Source organism: Neoarius graeffei, chromosome 17 (genome assembly GCF_027579695.1).
Source record: "Neoarius graeffei isolate fNeoGra1 chromosome 17, fNeoGra1.pri, whole genome shotgun sequence".
NCBI classification, from domain to species: Eukaryota; Metazoa; Chordata; class Actinopteri; order Siluriformes; family Ariidae; genus Neoarius; species Neoarius graeffei.
The window spans coordinates 35,983,454-36,005,757 of record NC_083585.1 but is presented as its reverse complement, the minus strand read 5'-3'; the positions used below and the strand labels follow the sequence as shown (position 1 = coordinate 36,005,757).

Here is a 22,304-nt window from a genome sequence, read left to right as displayed (position 1 = left end):
AGTGGAGAGGGCGAATGAGTTGAATGACTTTCAATCGGTTCAACCAGCCCACGTCCCCCCCACCCTCTCCCTCACTGCAGCCATCTCTCCTTCTTCCCTCAACACACCTCCTCCCAGTCATCACAGCAGCCCCCTCCTCCCCACAGACTCCTCCATGCATTACTGCAGACCAGGCAGACGCTGTTCACAGACGCTCTCCATCCAATCTGGCTGAGCTTGAGCTGTTTTGCAAAGAAGAATGAGCAAAAATTTCAGTCAGTGCGTTTACATGCACATAGAGAAAATCGAATTTCTGCCGTAGCTCGACTGAAATCGAAGTTCTAAATGCCATGGAAACACCTTAGCTTGGCTGAAATCGAACCGAACCGGATTTCTCGTACTCGAGCTACGCGACCTAGATTATGCGATTGTAGCCGAGCTACTTAGTGCATGTATACCCTATCGAGCTACGTAGTCGAGCTACTTACTTCAGCACTGCCCCTTCCGGAAGTGACGAGTGACGAGACCACAAGCGGGAAACACAACAGCCTCGGTCGGCATGACAACAGTAGTAGAAACGTGCACTTCTGGAGCAATGAGGAGATAGAGTTCATGCTCATTCAGCTTAAGGAGTTGAATATATATTAATGCTGTCAAGCAATTAAAATATTTAATCGCGAATAATGTCGCGACTGTCATAGTTAACTCGCGATTAATCGCAATTTAATCGCACATTTTTGTCACATGAAAAATCATTGTAATTCTCTTATCAGCATAAAAAAGTGAATGGGCTTGCTCACCGTTCGAACTACAGGGGTACTCGGGGGATCCGAGATCCCCTGAAACAGACATGAGATCCCTTGAAAACATGATTTGGGAAATGTTGGGGGGTCTCTAAAATATTGGCAAAATGATGTTTATTGACATAACAATCGTGTGTAACGGGAAGCATTTGCATATCCGAAGTGAGCGCGCGATGGAGAGCCGCACTCTGAGACAAGCGCAAGCCCCCCCCAAGGGAAAAAAAAGGGACCCCCCGAAAATATCAGCATAGTTCGAACACTGGTTGTACCAATGTTTTTTTTTTTATTGCAGAGCATAACACGTCTTGTCACAGCCACTGCAAAGTCGGGCTGGAGCCGCCGATGGGAAAACGAAACCTAAGCCGAGCACCGTGGCTCTTCGTCCCGAGGCGCAGGGCAAGCGCGCCCTGCCCGCGCTGGTTCTTTGGGGGGAGGGCAGAGGACTCTGGCTGTGCGGGGCATGGCATTACAATCTAGCTGCTATCGTTTTTCTAAGCAAAGTCTCTGTTCCAAGTTCCTGGCAGTTTCAGAAGCTTATGAAAAACCTACATCATGTCACAGAGCGTTAATCTCGCGATAAAAAAATTATCGCCGTTAAAATTGAGTCAAGTTAACGCGTTAATAACGCGACATTTTTGACAGCACTAATATATATATATATATCGATGTTGCTGTCCTCGTTGTCGTTCTTCTTGTGAACACGGAACTGATAACTTTGTTTATACTCTTGAATAGCTCTTCTTCATGACGACAACCAGAAGTGTACCAACACGATGGGGCGTGTAGCGCCACCTGTGGCTCAGATGCACAATGTACCTCACACAACAGCTCGATTTCCTTGTGTGCATGTAGGATTGGATTTCTCTGGCACCCCTGCTGGGACCCTTAGCTCGATTACCGACAGTAGCTCGATTTGGATGTGCATGTAAACGCACTGAGTGTCTAGATGTGCAAAGCTGGTAGAGACATGCCACAAAAGACTTGCAGCTGTAATTGCAGCAAAAGGTGGCTCTACAAAGTATTGATGCAGGGGGGCAGAATACTAATGCATACCACATTTTTCAGATTTTTATTTGTTTAAAATTTTGAAGACCATTTATCATTTTCGTTTCACTTCACAATTATGTGCTACTCTGTGTTGGTCTATCACATAAAATCTCAATAAAAAACTTTTAAGTTCGTGGTTGTAAGGTGGAAAAATGTGAAAAAGTTCAAGGGGTATGAATACTTTTTCAAGGCACTGTAAATGGCTATTAAAGCCCTGCACATTATTTTCTATTAGTTTACTGCACAGATACTTTAATTGTTTGGTAAATCTTTCCAGGATGCAATTGGAGGAGGTAAACTGCTAATGTGGGCGGCATGGTGGTGTAGTGGTTAGCGCTGTCGCCTCACAGCAAGAAGGTCCGGGTTCGAGCCCCGTGGCCGGCGAGGGCCTTTCTATGTGGAGTTTGCATGTTCTCCCCGTGTCCGTGTGGGTTTCCTCCGGGTGCTCCGGTTTCCCCCACAGTCCAAAGACATGCAGGTTAGGTTAACTGGCGACTCTAAATTGACCGTAGGTGTGAGTGTGAATGGTTGTCTGTGTCTATGCCCATGTTTACATTAGACCGTATCAGCGGATCATCAGATTAACGTTTTTAAAACGATTAGTGTGCACACAGCAACACCAATACACGATTTGCGTGCACACAGCAATACCAATACACAGATACGCTCGGCTCCGCAGGCATCCTGCGCTCCAAATCACTCCGCCCTGAACAGCGAGTGCCCTCTGGAGGGTGCGCACTCCGGCCTTGCACAGCTCACAGAGCGCGCGAGTGAAGTGAACAAGCAGTGATTCGGGACTGAGCCGCTGTGTGTGTGATCCCAGCGCATATCACTTACCACTTGCAAGTGGAAGGATGGCAAGCCTAAAGACATTCATAACTACACAATGGGCAGTATTTGCATCAGTATTTGCAGTATTTTCATACTTTTATACTCTTTAATGAAAGGTGATACAAGGCGGAAGTCCGCGCCGTTTTTCAGCAGTCGTGTCACATGACCAACACCAGCGAATCAGGAAGGTGGATGTCACAGTGACGTTGTCCAATGAGACGCCAGCTAGAGCTAAGCACAGCGTATCCGCGTATTCTCAATGTTTACACAGCACCGGAGCTGACACGATCTGGATTGAATACGTGGACGCTGGCGGATTCCCGTTTCCCGGCGTTTCCAGGAGGTTTAATGTAAACGGACAGTGCATCCGCGAAGAAAACGAGACAGATACGGTCTAATGCAGGGCTTTTCAAAGTGTGGGGCGCGCCCCCCCTGGGGGGCGCCAGAGTTCTTTAGGGGGGGCGCAACGTGAGAGACAAAATGGATCGGTTTTTAGCTGTCTATGGTTTTTAGTACCTAAAGCTACAGTGAGTGAGAAGACAAAGTCTGGGCCAAGCAAAAAAACAGAGCCTCCAGGATGTTGCGATTTGCAACTTCAGCGCAAATTCAACCAATCCCCGCGAATTCAGGGCGGTGTTGCAATTATATCCAATCACCGCAACTTTCCCGCAAATTTGACCAATCGTTGGCGTCGTCTTGAGGTGACGTCGACAAACTACCTTCCGCCTTACTTCCGTGTGTTCAAGAGAAGCAGCATGCGCGCAGTGTTGCCAGATTGGATGATTTCAAGTGCATTTTGGCGGGTTTTGAACATATTTTGGACTGGAAAACGTCAGCAGTATCTGGCAACACTGAAGTGTGTTATGTTTACAGTGAAGGACTGTGTGCACTTTATTTTTTTTACTTAATACAAGAAGTTAATGGATGCCAACATTTTTGCCAAAATGGTATTTTATTTTCCATTGTTTAGGCAGCTTCAGCATCATACTGTGAGATTCTGTTCAAATTGTTTTTTTCTTCTATGAAGCCTGAGCCATTTATTTTATTAGTTTATAGTTATTGTTTAATTTAGTCTTCAGGAGAGTCTGCCTGCACACAGCACTAGTATTAATAGTTTTTTTTCTTACATGAAAGCTGAGGCATTTATATTATATTTTAAGGGAACTTCATGTTGTGCTGTGAGGTTCTCTGCACTTTAACTTTTGAACCAACAGGTGCATTTGGATAAGTAAAGCCTATTTTTCTGCATTTTTGTAGTCCTGGTAATCTTTTATATTGGTAAAGTTGTTTATAGGACCATTTCTCTTTGTTTTTTTAATCAATAGTTTTTCAGTAATAACTTAATATTTAACATATCACTCAATTTTAATCACAAAAAGAGAAAATCGCAACAATTTCTCGCAACTTTCACTTCCTCCCGCAATGTAATCGCAACAAAAACCTAAAAAACACCGCAACTTTCATCGCAATTTTTTGGAAACCCCCCCGCAACATCAGACATTTTAGCCCGCAACAATCACAAAAAAGGCCCGCGGAATCCTGGGGGACTGGAAAAAGAAGGAAGTCTGACCACGATTATTTAAAGTTTGGATTTTCATGGACTGGATCTGAAGATGCTCCACTGCCACAGTGTGTTGTCTGCCAAGAGGTGCTAGCTAACGATGCTATGGGATGTTTAAAATGTGTAAAACAAGATGTTTTAAAAAGCACAGATGTTTAAAATGTGAAAAAGAAAAAAATAATGTGTACAACAACCATTTTTTTAAAAATACGAATGGAACATTAAGTATAGCAACAACAAAAATTGTAAGGGGGGGGCGCTGTTGTTTATTTGCTCTCCGAGGGGGGGCTGACTCTCCCACACTTTGAAAACCCCTGGTCTAATGTAAACGTAGCCTATGTGTCAGCCCTGTGATGACCTGGCGACTTGTCCAGGGTGTACCCCGCCTTTCGCCTGTAGTCAGCTGGGATAGGCTCCAGTTTGCCTGCGACCCTGTAGAACAGGATAAAGCGGCTAGAGATAATGAGATGAGATGAAACTGCTAATGTGTGATGCAGACTGAATGTCTGTAAACAGTTTGAAAGGAGATGGTTTGAATTAAAAGTATGCTGGATAAAAAGGCATACCGTTGAAGTCTAAACAGAACAGCATTAGGTGTACAGAACGTAATCTTCCGTCTCTTATTGCATTAGAGCACAGTGAACAACACAGAATGAAGCAATTCAAAGTTCTTCCGCCTGAGAGAAAAAAAGGTGACTAAGGGCCCGTTTACACGAGGACGCTGTCGGGTAAAAACGACTAAATATTTTATCAGAAGTGCCTTTCGTTTACACGAGGACGGCGTTTCCGAGGCTGAAAAACGGATAAAATTGAAAACGCCTTTCAAAGTGGATAAGTTAAAAACGGCCCCCGTTGCATATCCGTCTAAACTACCCAATACGCGAAACTCCGCTCGGATCTGCTCACGTCGGGTACGCGTTTACGTCATACATATGTCATATACTGTACATGCCAGCCCGGGAAGTAAGAAAGTAAGTAAAAAAGTAAGAGCATGTCTGATTACATCGATCCAACGGACCTTCAAGATGCTCTGTGTTTTAATGCAGTAGATGTGTTTTCCTGCTCACCCGCCCGGCTGGAGCTCCCCTCAGTTTGGTGTCGCCAAGTTACACACACACGCACGCGCGCACACGCGTGTGCGTGCACGCGCGCGCCGCCTATTCAAGCCGCTCGTGAAACCATAAACCCGAGACTGAAAACAAAACTAGCAGCTGAACGGGTTTATTTTGCTGAGATGGACACTGCCTTTTCTCCTCTTCACCGAAACAAGAGTGAGTGTTACTTAATAAAGGCAGATTAAAAGAGTTTCGGTTTGCTCCTGCTCCTCCCTCGAGCACTCCCTCAGCCGGTGTTCTGAAATTTCTTCCTACCTATAATTTCTTCCTACCCGGTGTTCTGTAAAGTTATCCTAGCAAGTTCTCATACAGACCGTTTTATTATTCAAAACAAGTCATTACAAATTATTTGACTCGGCCAAAGACTCGACCAATACGCACAAAACATAAAAATCGGCAAATGCGTGAAATTCTCACCGATTTTCTATCAGCCCAGCTGATCGGTGGGACAAAACTACTGTTGAATTTTCCTACCCTCCTGGATTTCGCGCATGCGTAGTAGGCTTGGTAGGATAACTTGACAGAACAGCGGTGCAGATGTGCAGATCAGACAAGACGGAAGACGTTGCGCATGCGTGCAGACATAGCGGAGACATTTATGCGTCACCGTATAGACGCAGATTTCCTCCTTGAAAACGGTCGTGTAGACGCGGAAAAAAGTGAGAACAAAAACGGACTTTTGCGTTTTTGTTTTATACCGTCCCCGTGTAAAGTGGGCCTAAAGCCTTTTGAAAAATGCAGAAAGAGTAAGTAGACGCAGATCGGTAGATTAATAAGTACTTTTGAAGAGAAACCACAGGGGGCTTGCAGTTTCTTGAGGCAGACACACCTGTACTTTGTGACCTTGCTTTGACAATTTAAGATAATACTAAATACTCACATACTTGATTGTTTGAAAGTCTAGTGTTGCCATGTTTAACTTTTTTTTGTGCAATTTTTTCTGGACACATTTACGAAATAATGATTAAATAAGGAAATGTATTTTAGGTTATTTCACGTCATCTGTGCTTTCTAAGTAACAGTTTTGTTTGGGATTTGTTCCTCACTTGTACAAACAGCAGCTTCTAAATTGGGGGGGGGGAAAAAAACGCAGCTTTTTTCCATTCAGTCAGTATCGGACCTTCAGTGAGCAGAGCACTGGACAACAGAAACACACAGCACCCACACCTCAAGAATACGGAGATATCTTTTTAAATTCTTGCAACAATCTGGATCATTATTTTTTTTTTTTAAACAACGTCATGATCAGAAAGTACCTCAAACATGTACTTCATTATACATGGGTCATAGTTTGAAATATCCAGGCAAAACCAGCTCTGGATTCTGAGGTGTTTTGTGCACTGGCAATTTTCTGCTGTCTGGATGTGGATATTCAAGAATGATTCAGTTAAATGGTTTCACTATATATATATATATATATATATGGCGGCACAGTGGTGTAGTGGTTAGCGCTGTTGCCTCACAGCAAGAAGGTTCTGGGTTCGAGCCCCGTGGCTGGCGAGGGCCTTTCTGTGCAGAGTGTGCATGTTCTCTCCGTGTCCGCGTGGGTTTCCTCCGGGTGCTCCGGTTTCCCCCACAGTCCAAAGACATGCAGGTTAGGTTAACTGGTGACTCTAAATTGACCGTAGGTGTGAATGTGAGTGTGAATGGTTGTCTGTGTCTATGTGTCGGCCCTGTGATGACCTGGCGACTTGTCCAGGGTGTACCCCGCCTTTCGCCCGTAGTCAGCTGGCATAGGCTCCAGCTTGCCTGCGACCCTGTAGAAGGATAAAGCGGCTAGAGATAATGAGATGAGATGAGATATATATATATATATATATATATATATCCCTGGGTACAGAATACAACACTCATGGGCTTGTTGTTATGGGAAAATAATTAACAATGGACTAGGGTGATGCAGTCTGAGGCCAAGTTTACATTAGACCGTATCTGTCTCGTTTTCTTCGTGGATGCACTGTCCGTTTACATTAAACCGCCTGGAAACGCCAGGAAACGGGAATCCGCCAGGGTCCACGTATTCAATCCAGATCGTGTCAGCTCCGGTGCTGTGTAAACATTGAGAATACGCGGATACGCTGTGCTGAGCTCTAGCTGGCGTCGTCATTGGACAACGTCACTGTGACATCCACTTTCCTGATTCGCTGGCGTTGGTCACGTGACGCGACTGCTGAAAAACAGCGCGGACTTCTGCCTTGTATCACCTTTCATTAAAGAGTATAAAAGTATGAAAATACTGCAAATACTGATGCAAATACTGCCCATTGTGTAGTTATGATTGTCTTTAGGCTTGCCATCCTTCCACTTGCAAGTGGTAAGTGATATGCGCTGGGATCACACACACAGCGGCTCAGTCCCGAATCACTGCTCGTGCACTTCACTCGCGCGCTCTGTGAGCTGCACAGGGCCGGAGTGCGCACCCTCCAGAGGGCACTCGCTGTTCAGGGCGGAGTGATTTGGAGCGCAGGATGCCTGCGTAGCCGAGCGTATCCGTGTATTGGTGTTGCTGTGTGCACGCTAATCGTTTTAAAAACGTTAATCTGATGATCCGCTGATACGGTCTAATGTAAACCCCACCTGACACAACGCCCAGGCACTTTATCACCTAGAAGTTTATTACTTTCCTATAAGAGTACTTTCCAAAAGCGTTTCACTCCTCTTATACCAAGCTATTTAACAACAATTACCATTGATTATTTAATAAATAATGATTTTACACTTCATGCTGTGGAATGTTCATGGTAGTTGCTGTTATCATTTACATGATAGCAAAGACAGTGTCTTACTTTCCCCTCTTGCTCTCTTTTCATGTTTATTATTATTTTTTACCATTACTGTTTTTAAAAGTTATCTTTTACAGATAAGTATTTTTTACTTACATCAGAAAAAAAGTTTTTCACCTGCAGTTCGCATATCGACCGGGCACTGGTGTGGATGACGCTGTCATCTACCGGCTGCACCGGTCACTTTTACACCTGGAAGGCACTGGGAGCACTGTGAGAGTCATGTTCTTTGACTTCTCCAGTGCTTTCAGCACAATCCAGCCATCACTGCTTAGGGGGAAGCTGGAGAGAGCTGGTGTCGACTGCCACGTGGCTGTATGGATCATCGGCTACCTCATTAACAGACCGCAGTACGTGAGGCTCTGCAACTGTGTCTCTGACGTGGTAGTCTGCAGCACGGAGGCTCCACAGGGTACAGTGCTCTCTCCTTTCCTTTTTTCACTTTACACATCTGACTTCAGCTACAACACGGACAGCTGCCACCTCCAGAAGTTCTCAGATGATACAGCCATCGTTGGACGTGTGTCAGAGGGGGACGATCTGGAGTACAGAGAGGTCATCACCAACTTGGTCGCCTGGTGCGAACTGAACCATCTGCGCATCAACGCCAGCAAGACGAAGGAGGTGGTGATCGATTTCAGGACGGCTCCTCAAATTGCACCAGTGAACGTCCAGGGTTTGGACGTTGAGATCATGGTGGAGTACAAATACCTGGGTGTTCACCTCAACAACAAACTGGACTGGACAAACAGCACAGATGTCCTGTACAAGAAGGGCCAAAGTCGTCTCCACCTGTTGAGAAGACTGAGGTCTTTTGGTGTGTGCAGGACACTGCTTAGGACTTTTTAATGACTCTGTGGTGGCATCAGCAATTTTCTACGCTGTGGTCTGCGGAAGTTCAGAGAGGGACAGGAAGAAACTTAAACTGGTCAGAAGGGCTGGCTCAGTCTTGGACTGTCCTCTGGACTCCACTGAGGTGGTGGGTGAGAGGAGGATGTTCGCCAAGCTGACCTCAATCATGGAGAACCCCTCTCACCCCCTACATGAGGCTGTGGGGGCTTTAAGCAGCTCGTTTAGTAGTAGACTGCTACACCCACGGTATAAGAAGGAGAGATACCGCAGGTCATTCATACCTACTGCTGTCAGACTGTATAAACACCCACAACTTGTAATGTAGCACCAATAACCTGTTTGTTGTTATATTTGCATTACTTCACCACTGCTACCTCTGCCATCTCTCATCAATCTTTTTAATTTTTTGTTTGTCTAATTTTTATTTGTTATCTGTATGACAATTTCTTGCTACTGTAACACGTGAATTTCCCCAATGTGGGATCAATAAAGTGAATCTAAGGCTATGTTCACACTGCAGGCTGAAGTGACTCAAATCCGATCTTTTCGCCCATATGTGACCTGTATCCGATCTTTTATTGACAATATGAACGACACAGATCCGATTTTTTCAAATCCGACCCAGGCCGTTTGGATATGTGGTCCTAATTCCGATTCCTATCCGCTCTTTTCATATGCGACTTCAGTCTGAACCGCCAGGTCGCATTCATCCGACTTACACGTCATCAACAAGCCACAAACGTCACTATTCTGCGCTGAAGTAGGCGGCGGGTCTCTCAAAAAAAAGTTACAACAACATGGCGCATGACCACGGGCACAGATAGAGGGTGGGACTCGTCCCACCCAGATTTAAATTCACCTCGTTCGGTCCCCCCCACTTATAGGGAGGAAAAAACGTCTATGCTGTCTTTCTTTGCATAAGGCAAACCTCACGGAAAAATCAAAAGACTAATTACCATTCGGTTTATTGAGGTGCACAGCAGTACATACATAGTTGCAACAACTCACATAAAACAAAACAAAGACTGATATTCGGTTGGTTGAGCTGCGCAGACTGCACAGGTTGCGAGCTCGAGCTTGGTTGCTATGGTTACTAACAACAAGTTTGACAGGCATATCGGGGTTGGGGTTGGTTTGCTGGCAGCTTTGTCCCCCCCAGTTCAAAAAACGTATCTGCGCCCCTGCGCATGACATCAGTGCGAGGGACGCTTCGGGCTGTGAAGGTTCTGAATCTTCTCAATGGAAGGACGCAGAGGTTAGGGAGCTGATTTCCATTTGGGGGGATGCAGCTATTCAAGCTAGATTGGATGGGTCATACCGCAACCGGGCGGTTTTACTTCCGTAAACACTGGCCATGCTCACTGCGTGTGACGTCGTCGTATCCTGCAATGCGCATGCGGAACACTTTTAGGTCGCTTTTCGTTCATACTGAGGATCACATACAAGTCGCATATATTTGTTAATGTGAACGACCTCACAAAAAAATCGGATTTCACAAAAAAATCGGAATTGAGCATTAAGCCTTGCAGTGTGAACGTAGCGTAATCTAATCTAATCTAACGACAAAACATAAGTTCCTGGAGTTCGGTACACACTATGTGACTTTGAAACTGGGTTCTACTGTCCGACAAGACAAAAATAGAGCTTTTTGGTTTTGTGTGAAAAGAAAAACGGATATCGAGAAAAGGATCCGTTTAGTATAATAGATCTGTGATGGGCAATACAAAAGCTTTTCGGCAGCTCAGTTGAGCAAGGAATTTGCACTAATACTCTGAGCCAATATAATTTAAACAAACAAAAATAAAATATGAGTGATAAAAGTCACCCTTAAATACTAATCATTTCTTTTGTTATAAATAACTAGAGACCTGTGCAGATCCGAGCTCAGCTTTTTATATCGATGCCAAGATTCAAACTGACGTTGCAAGATCCGTGCCTTTCCTAGACAGCGCTCTGGACCACAGAGGATCATGTCATACACCAAGCTTATATAACAGGACACTTCGATGGTCAGTACACAGTGGCACCACAATAGAACTGTGGAATCGCTACCTGAGGCTGGCGCGCCAATTACATTCTTAAACACGCTTGAACACGGTTTAACATACAAATACAGACCGGTGCCTCTATAGGCTTCGCTAATAATTTATAAAAATACAGAATTCTGAAAATCACAGAATGTCCAAACGGACCAAGCAGTAATCTTCTCCAAAATGAACGTCTCCACGTAACGTTTAGACACAAGAACTACATGCCACAATCCTTCCTTGTTTTCCATATGACATACCAAACAAACTCATTTACAAACATAAACCCAATTAATTCACATCCCTAATAATATATTTTGCACTCAGCACAAGATTAGCAGTCTCTACAGCAACATTCAGGGCATTGAGCTTGGCAGTGAACGAGTCCAACAGTCCTGGCTGAACATCGGATGTGATGGGTGCGGGCAGGAAGGAGTGATGTGCTGTCTTGAGAGGAATATTAAGAAAGATCTTCTCGAGATCGGCCCTTGCCTTTACCAAGCCACAACTGCAGGGGTGCAAAATTGTGGTTTGAGCGTGTGCATCCTCTTCTGCAACCCAGCAATGAGCATGAGTCAAGTCCATGAGAAAGTGTTGGTTATCATGGTCTAAAGAAAGAGCCACAGACTGCAGAGAGCAGCAGAACGCCTCTGTAGCGAGGAGGAACTCCGCACGTGAGCACTTTAGAGCTGCAGCTGCTTCACTGGCCTTAGACTCACTCTGTGGGGAATAGAACACATCAAATAGAGTATACACACACACACACACGTAAATGCATGGAGTAGCTGAAGAAATGCAATTTGAGGGACAGGATGCTATCTCAGAGGGTCGAAAGCAATTTGCTTAGAGCATATATTTTAAGCAGATTTTTTTTTCTCATTAGATACAAACAGGTGCTCACTGTGTATTTTATGTAAGCAGACAGCACCGTCTCTGTACAGCCTCCTCCGATTAGCATATAAGGCTCCTTCAGAGTCAGTCGCAGTACATGCTCTGCTCTCTGACACGTCACCTTCAAAACAATGCAGTAAAAGAAAAAACAAGCCCACAGAAAGACTCGGTTATTTATTTATCTGGTCAAAGCTGTATAGAGGATGTGCAGTCACGTGACCCGTCCGTGTTTACTCCGCCATATTGGACGGCTTCAGGATTGTTTACCTTGCGCGAGCGTAATGGATCCAGGGAGTAATCCCTAAGAAAATTCGGAAAATACCCCATCTACATCGCGCGATAACTTGTCTAAGTTTGTTCAGCATCTTGAATGTGACGTGAGGCAGCGTTACGTGGAAAAGTGTTCCAGGTTGGGGATTGCAGATCCGTACAACTTGCCGCAATCCTTGTTCAGGGAAATTCGGAGCTGCGGTGCCGGCGATTTGCCCGATCTGGCCTACCACGACATTTACAATTTTCTTGTTAATCGTGAATCGTGTTACACTGGCAAAGCCCTCAAAGCTTACAAGAGCCTGGAAGCTTATAAATATTTTGTTGCGGGATGGGTATCCCAACTATACCTCTGGAAGGTTCCGAAGAAGGAAGTCTACTTGATAACCTCACGGGTAAGTGGCATCAAGACGTTTATCATAAAGAGACTATGCAGGACGTTTTATCGTAAGAATGTTCGAAATCTAAACTCAGTTCCAGATAATGACAGGGTTGTAAATATGTATTTTTTTCATACAAAAACATATCACAAATCACCGCTATCAATCCGAAAATCAACTTAACAGATGTACTAGGAGTATTGAATTAGAAGATTACACCTACCTGATATGAAGTGTTCACTACAAATTCGGCTGGTAGAGCTGGGGTACCAGTTTTCTCTTCGCACAGCGGACACCCATTTTGCGCGTCTCTCCTCGTCTGCGGGGAATCTATAAAATGACAGGCCCTCCTTTTGGCCCCGTCTATTGGTACAACCAAATGCTGAACAAGATATAACCAATTCTCAAAAGATCTACTCCCACACACTTGATAATTAGAACGGGTTTGTCTAAGTTCTATGCGCGGCCATGCCGTCCAAGATGGCAGATAAACAAATATCACGTGACCTCGTGACGTCACGTGCACGCTCTCTACAGGGTCTCTGCACATTTCTGACCAGCAAAAATAATACTTTTTAAGACCATTTTAAGACCACTGAGTATAAAAAATAAGACCACTACCGCGGAACAAATACGTACAGTAAAAAAAAAAAGCACACTCTAGGTTAAGTTCAAAGCATTTTTTTTAAATAAATAAGTGCATCTTCTGCAGAACCCACAGTATTTCTGCCTTCAGCATAGCGGTTGGGGCGAATGCCGCGAAAGCACTTGTGCTGGGACCCGGAGACCAGGGCTCGAAATTAACTTTTTTTCTTTGTGTCCCCCAGTGGTCCCAAATTCTGTGTTGTATTGTCCCGAATGGAAGCAATAGTGTCCCCATTTTTTTCCTCTCTGAAATAACCAGTGGTTAATATTATCATATGAAGTTACTATTATATTTGTAACTATGCGATTTTGAACCCTTTATATCATTTTTACAATAAGTCACAAGACACAAGCGACACATGTCCTATACATCATCTACTTCAAAATTACAGTTATTGCATTTTCAGTTTATTAAACTTTGGCGATCTCACTGTATGAATAGATACCCGTTTATTTAAAGGGGCCAACTAGCTCATTCAGAAAATGTTTCAACTCCCTACATCTGCAGTACACTTTAGTTGAAAATAAGACCCCTTTTATGTTCATTTCATCTACTTATACCTTGAATATCTGTTGGCACTTATAAGGCCAACTTATAATTTTCACCATTACCGTTATCCATTTTATGAACTTTCCGTTATCCATTTTATCCATTTTTTCCGTTATCCAGCCACATCATTCCTGTTGTATTTTATAACGTGTCTAAGGCCGAATCCCATTTCACCCCTTGGACCAACCCCTTGGCCCTTCCCCTCCATTTTGCGCGTTCACGTGAAGGGGTAGGGGTATCCCAATCCCAGTTAACGCGGAGGGGTAGGGGAAGGGGTAGGGCTTCTGTACCCCTCCAAATGGAGATTTTCCTGGAGCAGACTCCGAACGAAGGGGTTTGAGTGATTTCCCACAATGCCATGCGGATTTCAGCGAGATTTCATGCGGATTTCAGAAAGATGGCGGTTCCCGCGGCGAAAGATTGTCATAAATGTATTTTCTCCATTATTTACGTGTTTTAAGTTGTTATCCAGAGGAAACACGCCGCTTGATTGAAACTTTTGTGTTTTGGCTCCTCAAGCCACTTGTTACTAAACTTAGGCCCAATCCCAATTCTAATTTCTACCCCTTCCCCTCTGCCTTCCCCTCCCCCTTCCCCTTGGCCCTTCCCCTTGAAACTGAGCTACAAGGGATAGGGCTTGAAATTCAACCCCTACGTATTGGGATAGCCCTTCAACGATCGCATACGTCATCGCGTACCTCCGTCAGCGTTTACGTTAGCAAAACGCGACCAAATGCGTCATTGGCTGCGACCAGCCGCTACAGTCAGAGCCAGAAATCTCTGCTGGCAGGGTGTGATTTGTTAACTAACACCACTGAATGGGATATCTTTGGCGCTTCGTGCACCACATCCGACAGAATGAGGTGTCAGAACACTCATGTAAACAATAAAAGCGAGAATAACAGAACAAAACGTACGCAGTAAAGCAACCAAAAACAATACTCACTCCCAAAGCTTTTTAGCAGCAGCTTGGATTTCAGAAATCGCTACTCATTCTCAGCTCGAAAGCGAATCAAGCGGCGTGTTTCCTCTGGATAACAACTTAAAACACGTAAATAATGGAGAAAATACATTTATGACAATCTTTCGCCGCGGGAACCGCCATCTTTATGAAATCCGCATGAAATCTCGCTGAAATCCGCATGGCATTGTGGGAAATCACTCAAACCCCTTCGTTCGGAGTCTGCTCCAGGAAAATCTCCGTTTGGAGGGGTACAGAAGCCCTACCCCTTCCCCTACCCCTCCGCGTTAACTGGGATTGGGATACCCCTACCCCTTCACGTGAACGCGCAAAATGGAGGGGAAGGGCCAAGGGGTTGGTCCAAGGGGTGAAATGGGATTCGGCCTTACACTTCCCCATCTCCGCTCATGTTCAAGTTCAACCACTTCTTCCTCGTCTGCTCTACTCTCAGTGGTTCTACTACATGGATAAAAGAACACACTGCCCCCTGTGGCGTGGTTCCTGCGCTATTAGAACTAGTGCTAGACACACAACGGCTCTTGTGCTACTTGTTCAGCATCTTGATAACAAACGACGCTGGTTGAATAAATAACGTTAGCGCGGAAAAAAAATCCAGACATATGTTTTTTTTTCATTTACCGTAGGCTACCCGGATGAAATTTAATACCTCCCATGTGAAATTTAATACCATAGCTCAAAAAATAGCGAAATATAATGCTTTTTAAGACCTTAAAAAACACATATTAAAAATAAGACTTTTTAAGGATCCGCGGAGACCCGAGGTGTGTATTGGTCATTTTTTGGTCTGTCAAGCTCAGATACTTGAACAAAAAGGGAGTCCATTCAGGAAAACAAAATAAACCTACAAAAGCAAAATGAAACAGCCACATGTGCAGCAGCTTTGCAAGAAGTTATGTATAAATCATTTGTGGTTTTTCAGTTCTGCAGTACAGACTTGATTTAAAAAAAAAAAAAAAAAAACACTCTTTTCCCCGGTTTCTTATTTACAGCCTGCTGGTAAATCTTCCACCACTACCTGCCTTCTAAACTATACATTTACAAGACCCGATTCTCTGTGATCTCTCACTGGGGTCGTATAGATGAATGCGTCTCAAACAAAGCCTCAAATAAGGACCTTTAAACTTGATCCGGTTCTTTGCTTTACTCGAACATATGGTGCATTCAGAAAGTCCTCAGTCCCCTTTACTTTTCCCTCAGCAACTTTTAATACCTTTACGTAAGACTTTGTGAAATCATGTTGATGCTTTTCCATTATAAAGCATGTTTTGCAGATTAATACGATTTCACCCAACTTTAATCCGTTTTAAAGAAAGTCTAACACGTTACGGAGTCTGAAAACTTTCTGAATGTGCCTTAAAAAAGAATTTCCAATACGCTAGCACTGATTAACCTTGAGCTCCTCTAACATCGTTTCGTTCCTGTGACAGAGCACCATCGTGTTAATGGCTGCCTCTCCAGATGGAAGGAGCTGGAGAAACTCTTTAGATCCACTGCGGTGCAGATGGAGTCCTCCGATCTGCCCATATGCTTTGGCTGGAAGTGGGGAGCAGAAAGACGCCATAATCAGAGCGCCTGAAACACACAGAAGAGCTGTGAATTGCTTGTAAATGGGCTGGAACCATGTTATAAATGTTACTCTGAATACGCGTCTGCAAAATGGTCGAGTGACTGCAGGATGAGCTTTTTGGTCAGCAAGAAAAGGAAAAAAGGTCTTCATGAATGCCAAGTATCCGAGAAAACACATTTCAGCACCTGTGTTACAACGTTCTAAAAATACAATCAAAGCAAAAGTCCTACTCAGAGTCAGGCATTTGATGTCATCATGTGTAAGATTTCTGGATAAACTGCATCTATAAACATCTCTACACTTAAACTTTAGTAATAGAAATACCCAAACAAACATTTATTTCACTGTTTTACCACATTATCTGAAATTCAGCAACTCTGACATGTTTAAGCTCTGCCCACTCATCACAATCACATTATGTGGGATCATATATCCTTCCAAAGCTTGTTTCCTGATAAACGTAATTATGGGTCATTATTTCCTTAACAAACCATACAATCCACACTAAGGGCCTCTGCATGCTCTTGCGACAAGGCTTTCGCAGATAGCTTTTCGCAGACAGTTGTAATTTATCGTTGAGTGGGGAGTAATAGGCGTGCGCGATGTTATTCACCGCCACAACGCAAGGGGGCGTGAAGTCGCTAGGAGTAGTTGGTGGGTGTGGTTAGTGGAGTGTTTATCCTCCGGTTACTTATAATGACTAGAACTGGAGTCGTATAGATGTACGTACTTCCTCACTTCCTCAATCAACCGCTCTTCGTGCTGCTCCATCTTCGCTCGTGTTTTTAAAAATGGCGGTCGTGAAAACAAAACAAACCGGGAAAGTAGGGAAGCGGAAGTGCGTGTACAGCGGATGTAGAGTGGACCAATCGGAGCCCTCTTGTCTGCAAGGCTTCTGCGGTGGTCACAATTTTTGGGAGGTGCGCGCAGAGCGTCTGCGAGGGGGGGGGCTACGCAGACGCCATCTGCGACGCCATCTGCGAGGACTGCGTTGTCAGCATAAATTGGCCTTAACTAGAGTGGAAACAGTAAACCACACTATGTTTTAAAAGATTTCTCTCACCATCAAATTTTTTTTTTCTGAAACGCATTTCCATTTGAGCTACATTCTACTGAGTGTATCTTCACAGTGAAGTCAATATTTTATTTCTAACACAAAAAGATTTCTAAGTTTATTAAGCACAAAATATACTTATATTTAATAGGAAACTCTCATATGCATAAATACATGTACTAACATATCTATTGTTTATATTTAACAGTTATTCCATGAAATCAAGTCGTACATGACTGATAGCTGACGTGGCGCATAGCGCCGAGTTGGCCATCAGTCATGTATGACGAGATCGAGTGGAATAACTGGTTTTCTATTCACATTCACTGGATTTTGAGAAACAGAGCATTTTTATTTTTTGCAAAGTCAATAAATAAAATCTTTATACAAAATGTCCGAAAAAATTATTTCTGCTTAGAATGTAAACAAACTGGCGAAATAACAGTTGCAATTTGTGGAAAAATGTTACAATAATAATTCTTGGAGGAAAAAAAAATTCTCTTACCATCAAATACTTTTATTCCATATTTTGTTGATATATTTTTTTTGTATTTTAGGAGTTTTATTTTCAAGTAGAGTTTTTAGTTCCTCCTCGGTTGGTTCAGCAACACGCTCCGCCATTTTGTTTTTCTCTACTCACGGTATATGAGCTGATTGGCTACTCTATTACGAGGCTATCAGAACACATAATTGCTCATATCCAGTGAATGTGAACAGAATAATAAATGTTATCCTATTCACACGTAACATGTTGCTTAATACATTAGATCAGTTCGTTTTTGAGACATAAAACTTTATATTATACGGACACGGGTGTTTTACTGGGAAATACACCAATCATATCTTTCATACGAGCCACATCTGGGACATGGAGAACCAAAACGGTGACATAAGTCTCTGTGTCACTCGCAAGAAAATCGATGAGTTGTTTTGATAAATTTGCGGACTTTGTCTGTGACCGTGTCTAAATTATTTTATTTATATATATGATAGACACACACATACAGTTAGTGCGACTTACGACCAATCGACTTTACAACCGTCTGGTTATGACTGGCAAGTGTTTCCCAGCTGAGCTAGCTGAGCGTACGACAGTTTCCACCCCAGCTCCCGGCAGCGCCTCTCGCCGCGTACAACAGTTTCCGCCTCAGCTCCAGGCACATGCGCAGTCTCTCTCACGCTCCCTCGCGCACTCTGTCATACAGTTTCCACCCCAGCTCCTGGTTTATGGAACAAGCAAATGCTCCTGCCAGCCCGAGCGCTGCAACAGTTGATGACGTAGACGACCCACAGCCAAGCACCAGTGATGCCAGCGGTCACTAAATTTTGTATTTTGCTATGTTTTACATTTGTATTTTGGTATGTTTCAAACTAAAATGTTTTCTATTTTTCACACCTGTATTTCGTATTTTTTGTTTTGCACATATTAAACGAATTGTACTGTACGCAGTGTAGTATGCAGTGTTCGACTTAAACCAAATAATGAGCCAAGGTAATGAAATAAGAAAATGTTGATAAAATAAGACTTTAAGATGATTACAATATCATTACACATCACAATATACTTACGTTCATTTAACATAGGCCGACTTACGACCAGATCGGTTTACGACCGGTCAGTCATAACCAAACGCAGTCGTAAGTCGACGACTACCTGTGTATATAATATTATTTTATATATATATATATATATATATATATATATATATATATATTAGTGCTGTCAAAAATGTCGCGTTATTAACGCGTTAACTTGACTCAATTTTAACGGCGATAATTTTTTTATCGCGAGATTAACGCTCTGTGACATGATGCCACGCCCCGCACAGCCAGAGTCCTCTGCCCTCCCCCGAAGAGCCACGGTGCTCGGCTTAGGTTTCGTTTTCCCATCGGCGGCTCCAGCCCCACTTTGCAGTGGCTGTGACAAGACGTGTTATGCTCTGCAATAAAAAAAAAACATTGGTACAACCAGTGTTCGAACTATGCCAATATTTTCGGGGGGGGGGTCCCTTATTTTCCCTTGGGGGGTGCTTGCGCTTGTCTCAGAGCGCGGCTCTCCATCGCGCGCTCACTTCGGATATGCAAATGCTTCCCGTTACACACGATTGCTATGTCAATAAACATCATTTTGCCAATATTTTAGAGACCCCCCAACATTTCCCAAATCATGTTTTCAAGGGATCTCATGTCTGTTTCAGGGGATCTCGGATCCCCCGAGTACCCCCGTAGTTCGAACGGTGAGCAAGCCCATTCACTTTTTTATGCTGATAAGAGAATTACAATGGTTTTTCATGTGACAAAAATGTGCGATTAAATTGCGATTAATCGCGAGTTAACTATGACAGTCGCGACATTAATCGCGATTAAATATTTTAATCGCTTGACAGCACTAATATATATATATATATATATATATATATATATATTATATATCTCACACGTTGGCTTGAAGATATGAAGTTTATCTTCTCGTGTTGAAAAACTTGCATTTTTCATACCAAATACATCGTGGATCTGAGGGACATATTTCCCGATATTTCACTCCGATGAAGTCACTCCCAGTGTTTTCCTACTGACTATTGTCAAAATGGCGAACCGATTCAAAATTAAAATTCTTCTGATTAACTTACATTTTTTTTTTGTGGACGTGTCCAAATAATATAAAGAAAATTACATGGTGGCATGAAGTTTATCGCTTTGTGCTGAAAATATTTTCACTTGTTTGCTTTGCTGACTTGAAGATAAACTTCATATCTTCATGCAAGATGATTTACTGTTGGTTTGGGGCTCAAACATAAGCACCTTTCCCTTATAATATTACAGTGACATTTTATTCATCATTTGTCTGTCAATAGTAGCAAGAAGAGACAAAAATGGCTTTGACCTGTCATTTGGGCAATTGGCTCCATTAGGGCAAGCCCGAGCCGCTCGATGACCACCAGCCCATGTTCCTTCAAGTACTGCTGCAGCACTGGGTGAATCACCTTCTGACACGCAAACACGCCCACACCGTCCTGAACCACTCGCTCGCCGAGCTTCAGCAGCTGCTCCAAGACCACCATCCATGGATTTATTCCCACTTTGATCTCTAAAGCTGCTTCTCCAATTTCAGAGCAGTCACCTGACAGAGACGTGCCAAATAACACGATTTTATATGGACCAGGATTACGGTTCTTTAGTTCCACAGAGTGCAGAATGGGCACTTCGACTAGTACTCCAGGGTAAACGGCAGAATCACTCACTGGCTGTCCTTCTAAGGCCACAACAAGTGTTCTTCCAAAGATGTGTGATGATGCAGAAGGAACAGACTGAAGGAAGGCCTGCACGGTCAGAGAGGTGATATGTTGTGATTCATCAGGGTTGAGCATGCAGGCTGGTTTGCTCGTGACTACAGTATGAGCTAAAGTGATGAGCGATTGAATACTGCTGAAGTCCACCTGAACCTTACAGCCACAGTCATCTGTACCGAGATACTTCCTGCATTCTTCTAACAAGTAGTTATACACTCGACTTGTCACAGCAGGCCCGAGTCCCAACCTCTTTCCATTTTCAATGAGGCCAAGGCAAAAGATTCCTGTCAAGGAAAATAAAATGGGAGAATATGGTAAGAAAGTCATAATGTGTGGCTTTACAATGGAATGATGCCATTTTCCAAATGTAGTTACGGAAAAAAAAATATTTCGTTGCAGAACAGGCAACTGTGGAGGCGTTTACACCATGTTTCTGAACCACTATATTAGCTCCTAGATTTAGGATATAGAGAACACACTCCTGAATTTAGTGCCTGGATTTAGTTTTAAAAAAATGTAAACAAAAAATGTTTAAAGATGACTGGACAGAGAAGTTTGCGTTTATTCTCTCTGCATCAACTTCAGTACTCATCTGTTCAGAGTCCATGACATTAAGTGACAATTCATCACCAGGAAACAAAACATTAACATTGAAGTGCCTTATTTATAGCCATAAACTAAAGAATGGTTAAAATGCATGTATTGTTGCCACTGAGGCACATTAGCTGCTTAGATAGACCTCTACAGTGGTGCTTAAAAGTTTGTGAACCCTTTAGAATTTTCGCCTGTGGTCAATTTACTTGATTGATTTTACCATTTTACTCACACCCACACACTTGAAAGTTTGTGAATCCATTAGAATTTTCTATATTTCTGCATAAATATGACCTAAAACATCATCAGATTTTCACACAAGTCCTAAAAGTAGATAAAGAGAACCCAGTTAAACAAATGAGACAAAAATATTATACTTGGTCATTTATTTATTGAGGAAAATGATCCAATATTACATATCTGTAAGTGGCAAAAGTATGTGAACCTTTGCTTTCAGTATGTGGTGTGACCCCCTTGTGCAGCAATAACTGCAACTAAACGTTTCCGGTAACTGTTGATCAGTCCTGCACACCGGCTTGGAGGAATTTTAGTCCGTTCCTCCGTACAGAACAGCTTCAGCTCTGGGATGTTGGTGGGTTTCCTCACATGAACTGCTCGCTTCAGGTCCTTCCACAACATTTCGATTGGATTAAGGTCAGGACTTTGACTTGGCCATTCCAAAACATTAACTTTATTCTTCTTTAACCGTTCTTTGGTAGAACGACTTGTGTGCTTAGGGTCGTTGTCTTGCTGCATGACTCACCTTCTCTTGAGATTCAGTTCATGGACAGATGTCCTGACATTTTCCTTTAGAATTCACTGGTATAATTCAGAATTCATTGTTCCAATGATGGCAAGCCGTCCTGGCCCAGATGCAGCAAAATGGGCCCAAACCATGATACTACCACCACCATGTTTCACAGATGGGATAAGGTTCTTATGCTGGAATGCAGTGTTTTCCTTTCTCCATGCATAACACTTCTCATTTTAACCAAAAAGTTCCATTTTGGACTCATCCATCCACAAAACATTTTTCCAATAGCCTTCTGGCTTGTCCACATGACCTTTAGCAAACTGCAGACG

The 22,304-nt window shown here is 43.3% G+C and overlaps 1 protein-coding gene across 8 annotated transcripts in view; it reads right to left on the bottom strand.

The window, feature by feature from the left end:
• The window catches only part of mkks (MKKS centrosomal shuttling protein), a 48,959-nt gene that overhangs the window by 10,668 nt on the left and 15,987 nt on the right, over window positions 1-22,304 (bottom strand). For 5 of the 8 annotated variants that reach the window (XM_060944112.1, XM_060944109.1, XM_060944115.1 and 2 more), the window contains 4 exons: window positions 20,222-20,911; window positions 16,107-16,288; window positions 11,900-12,010; window positions 8,237-11,718 (listed from right to left, as the gene is read on the bottom strand). In XM_060944112.1, the coding sequence (XP_060800095.1) occupies window positions 11,290-11,718; window positions 11,900-12,010; window positions 16,107-16,288; window positions 20,222-20,911 (1,412 nt within the window). In that variant the 3' untranslated portion in view covers window positions 8,237-11,289. Of the gene's footprint in view, window positions 1-8,215; window positions 11,719-11,899; window positions 12,011-16,106; window positions 16,289-20,221; window positions 20,912-22,304 lie in introns of all 8 variants that reach the window. The other 3 variants (XM_060944111.1, XM_060944113.1, XM_060944114.1) reach the window with 1 other exon arrangement.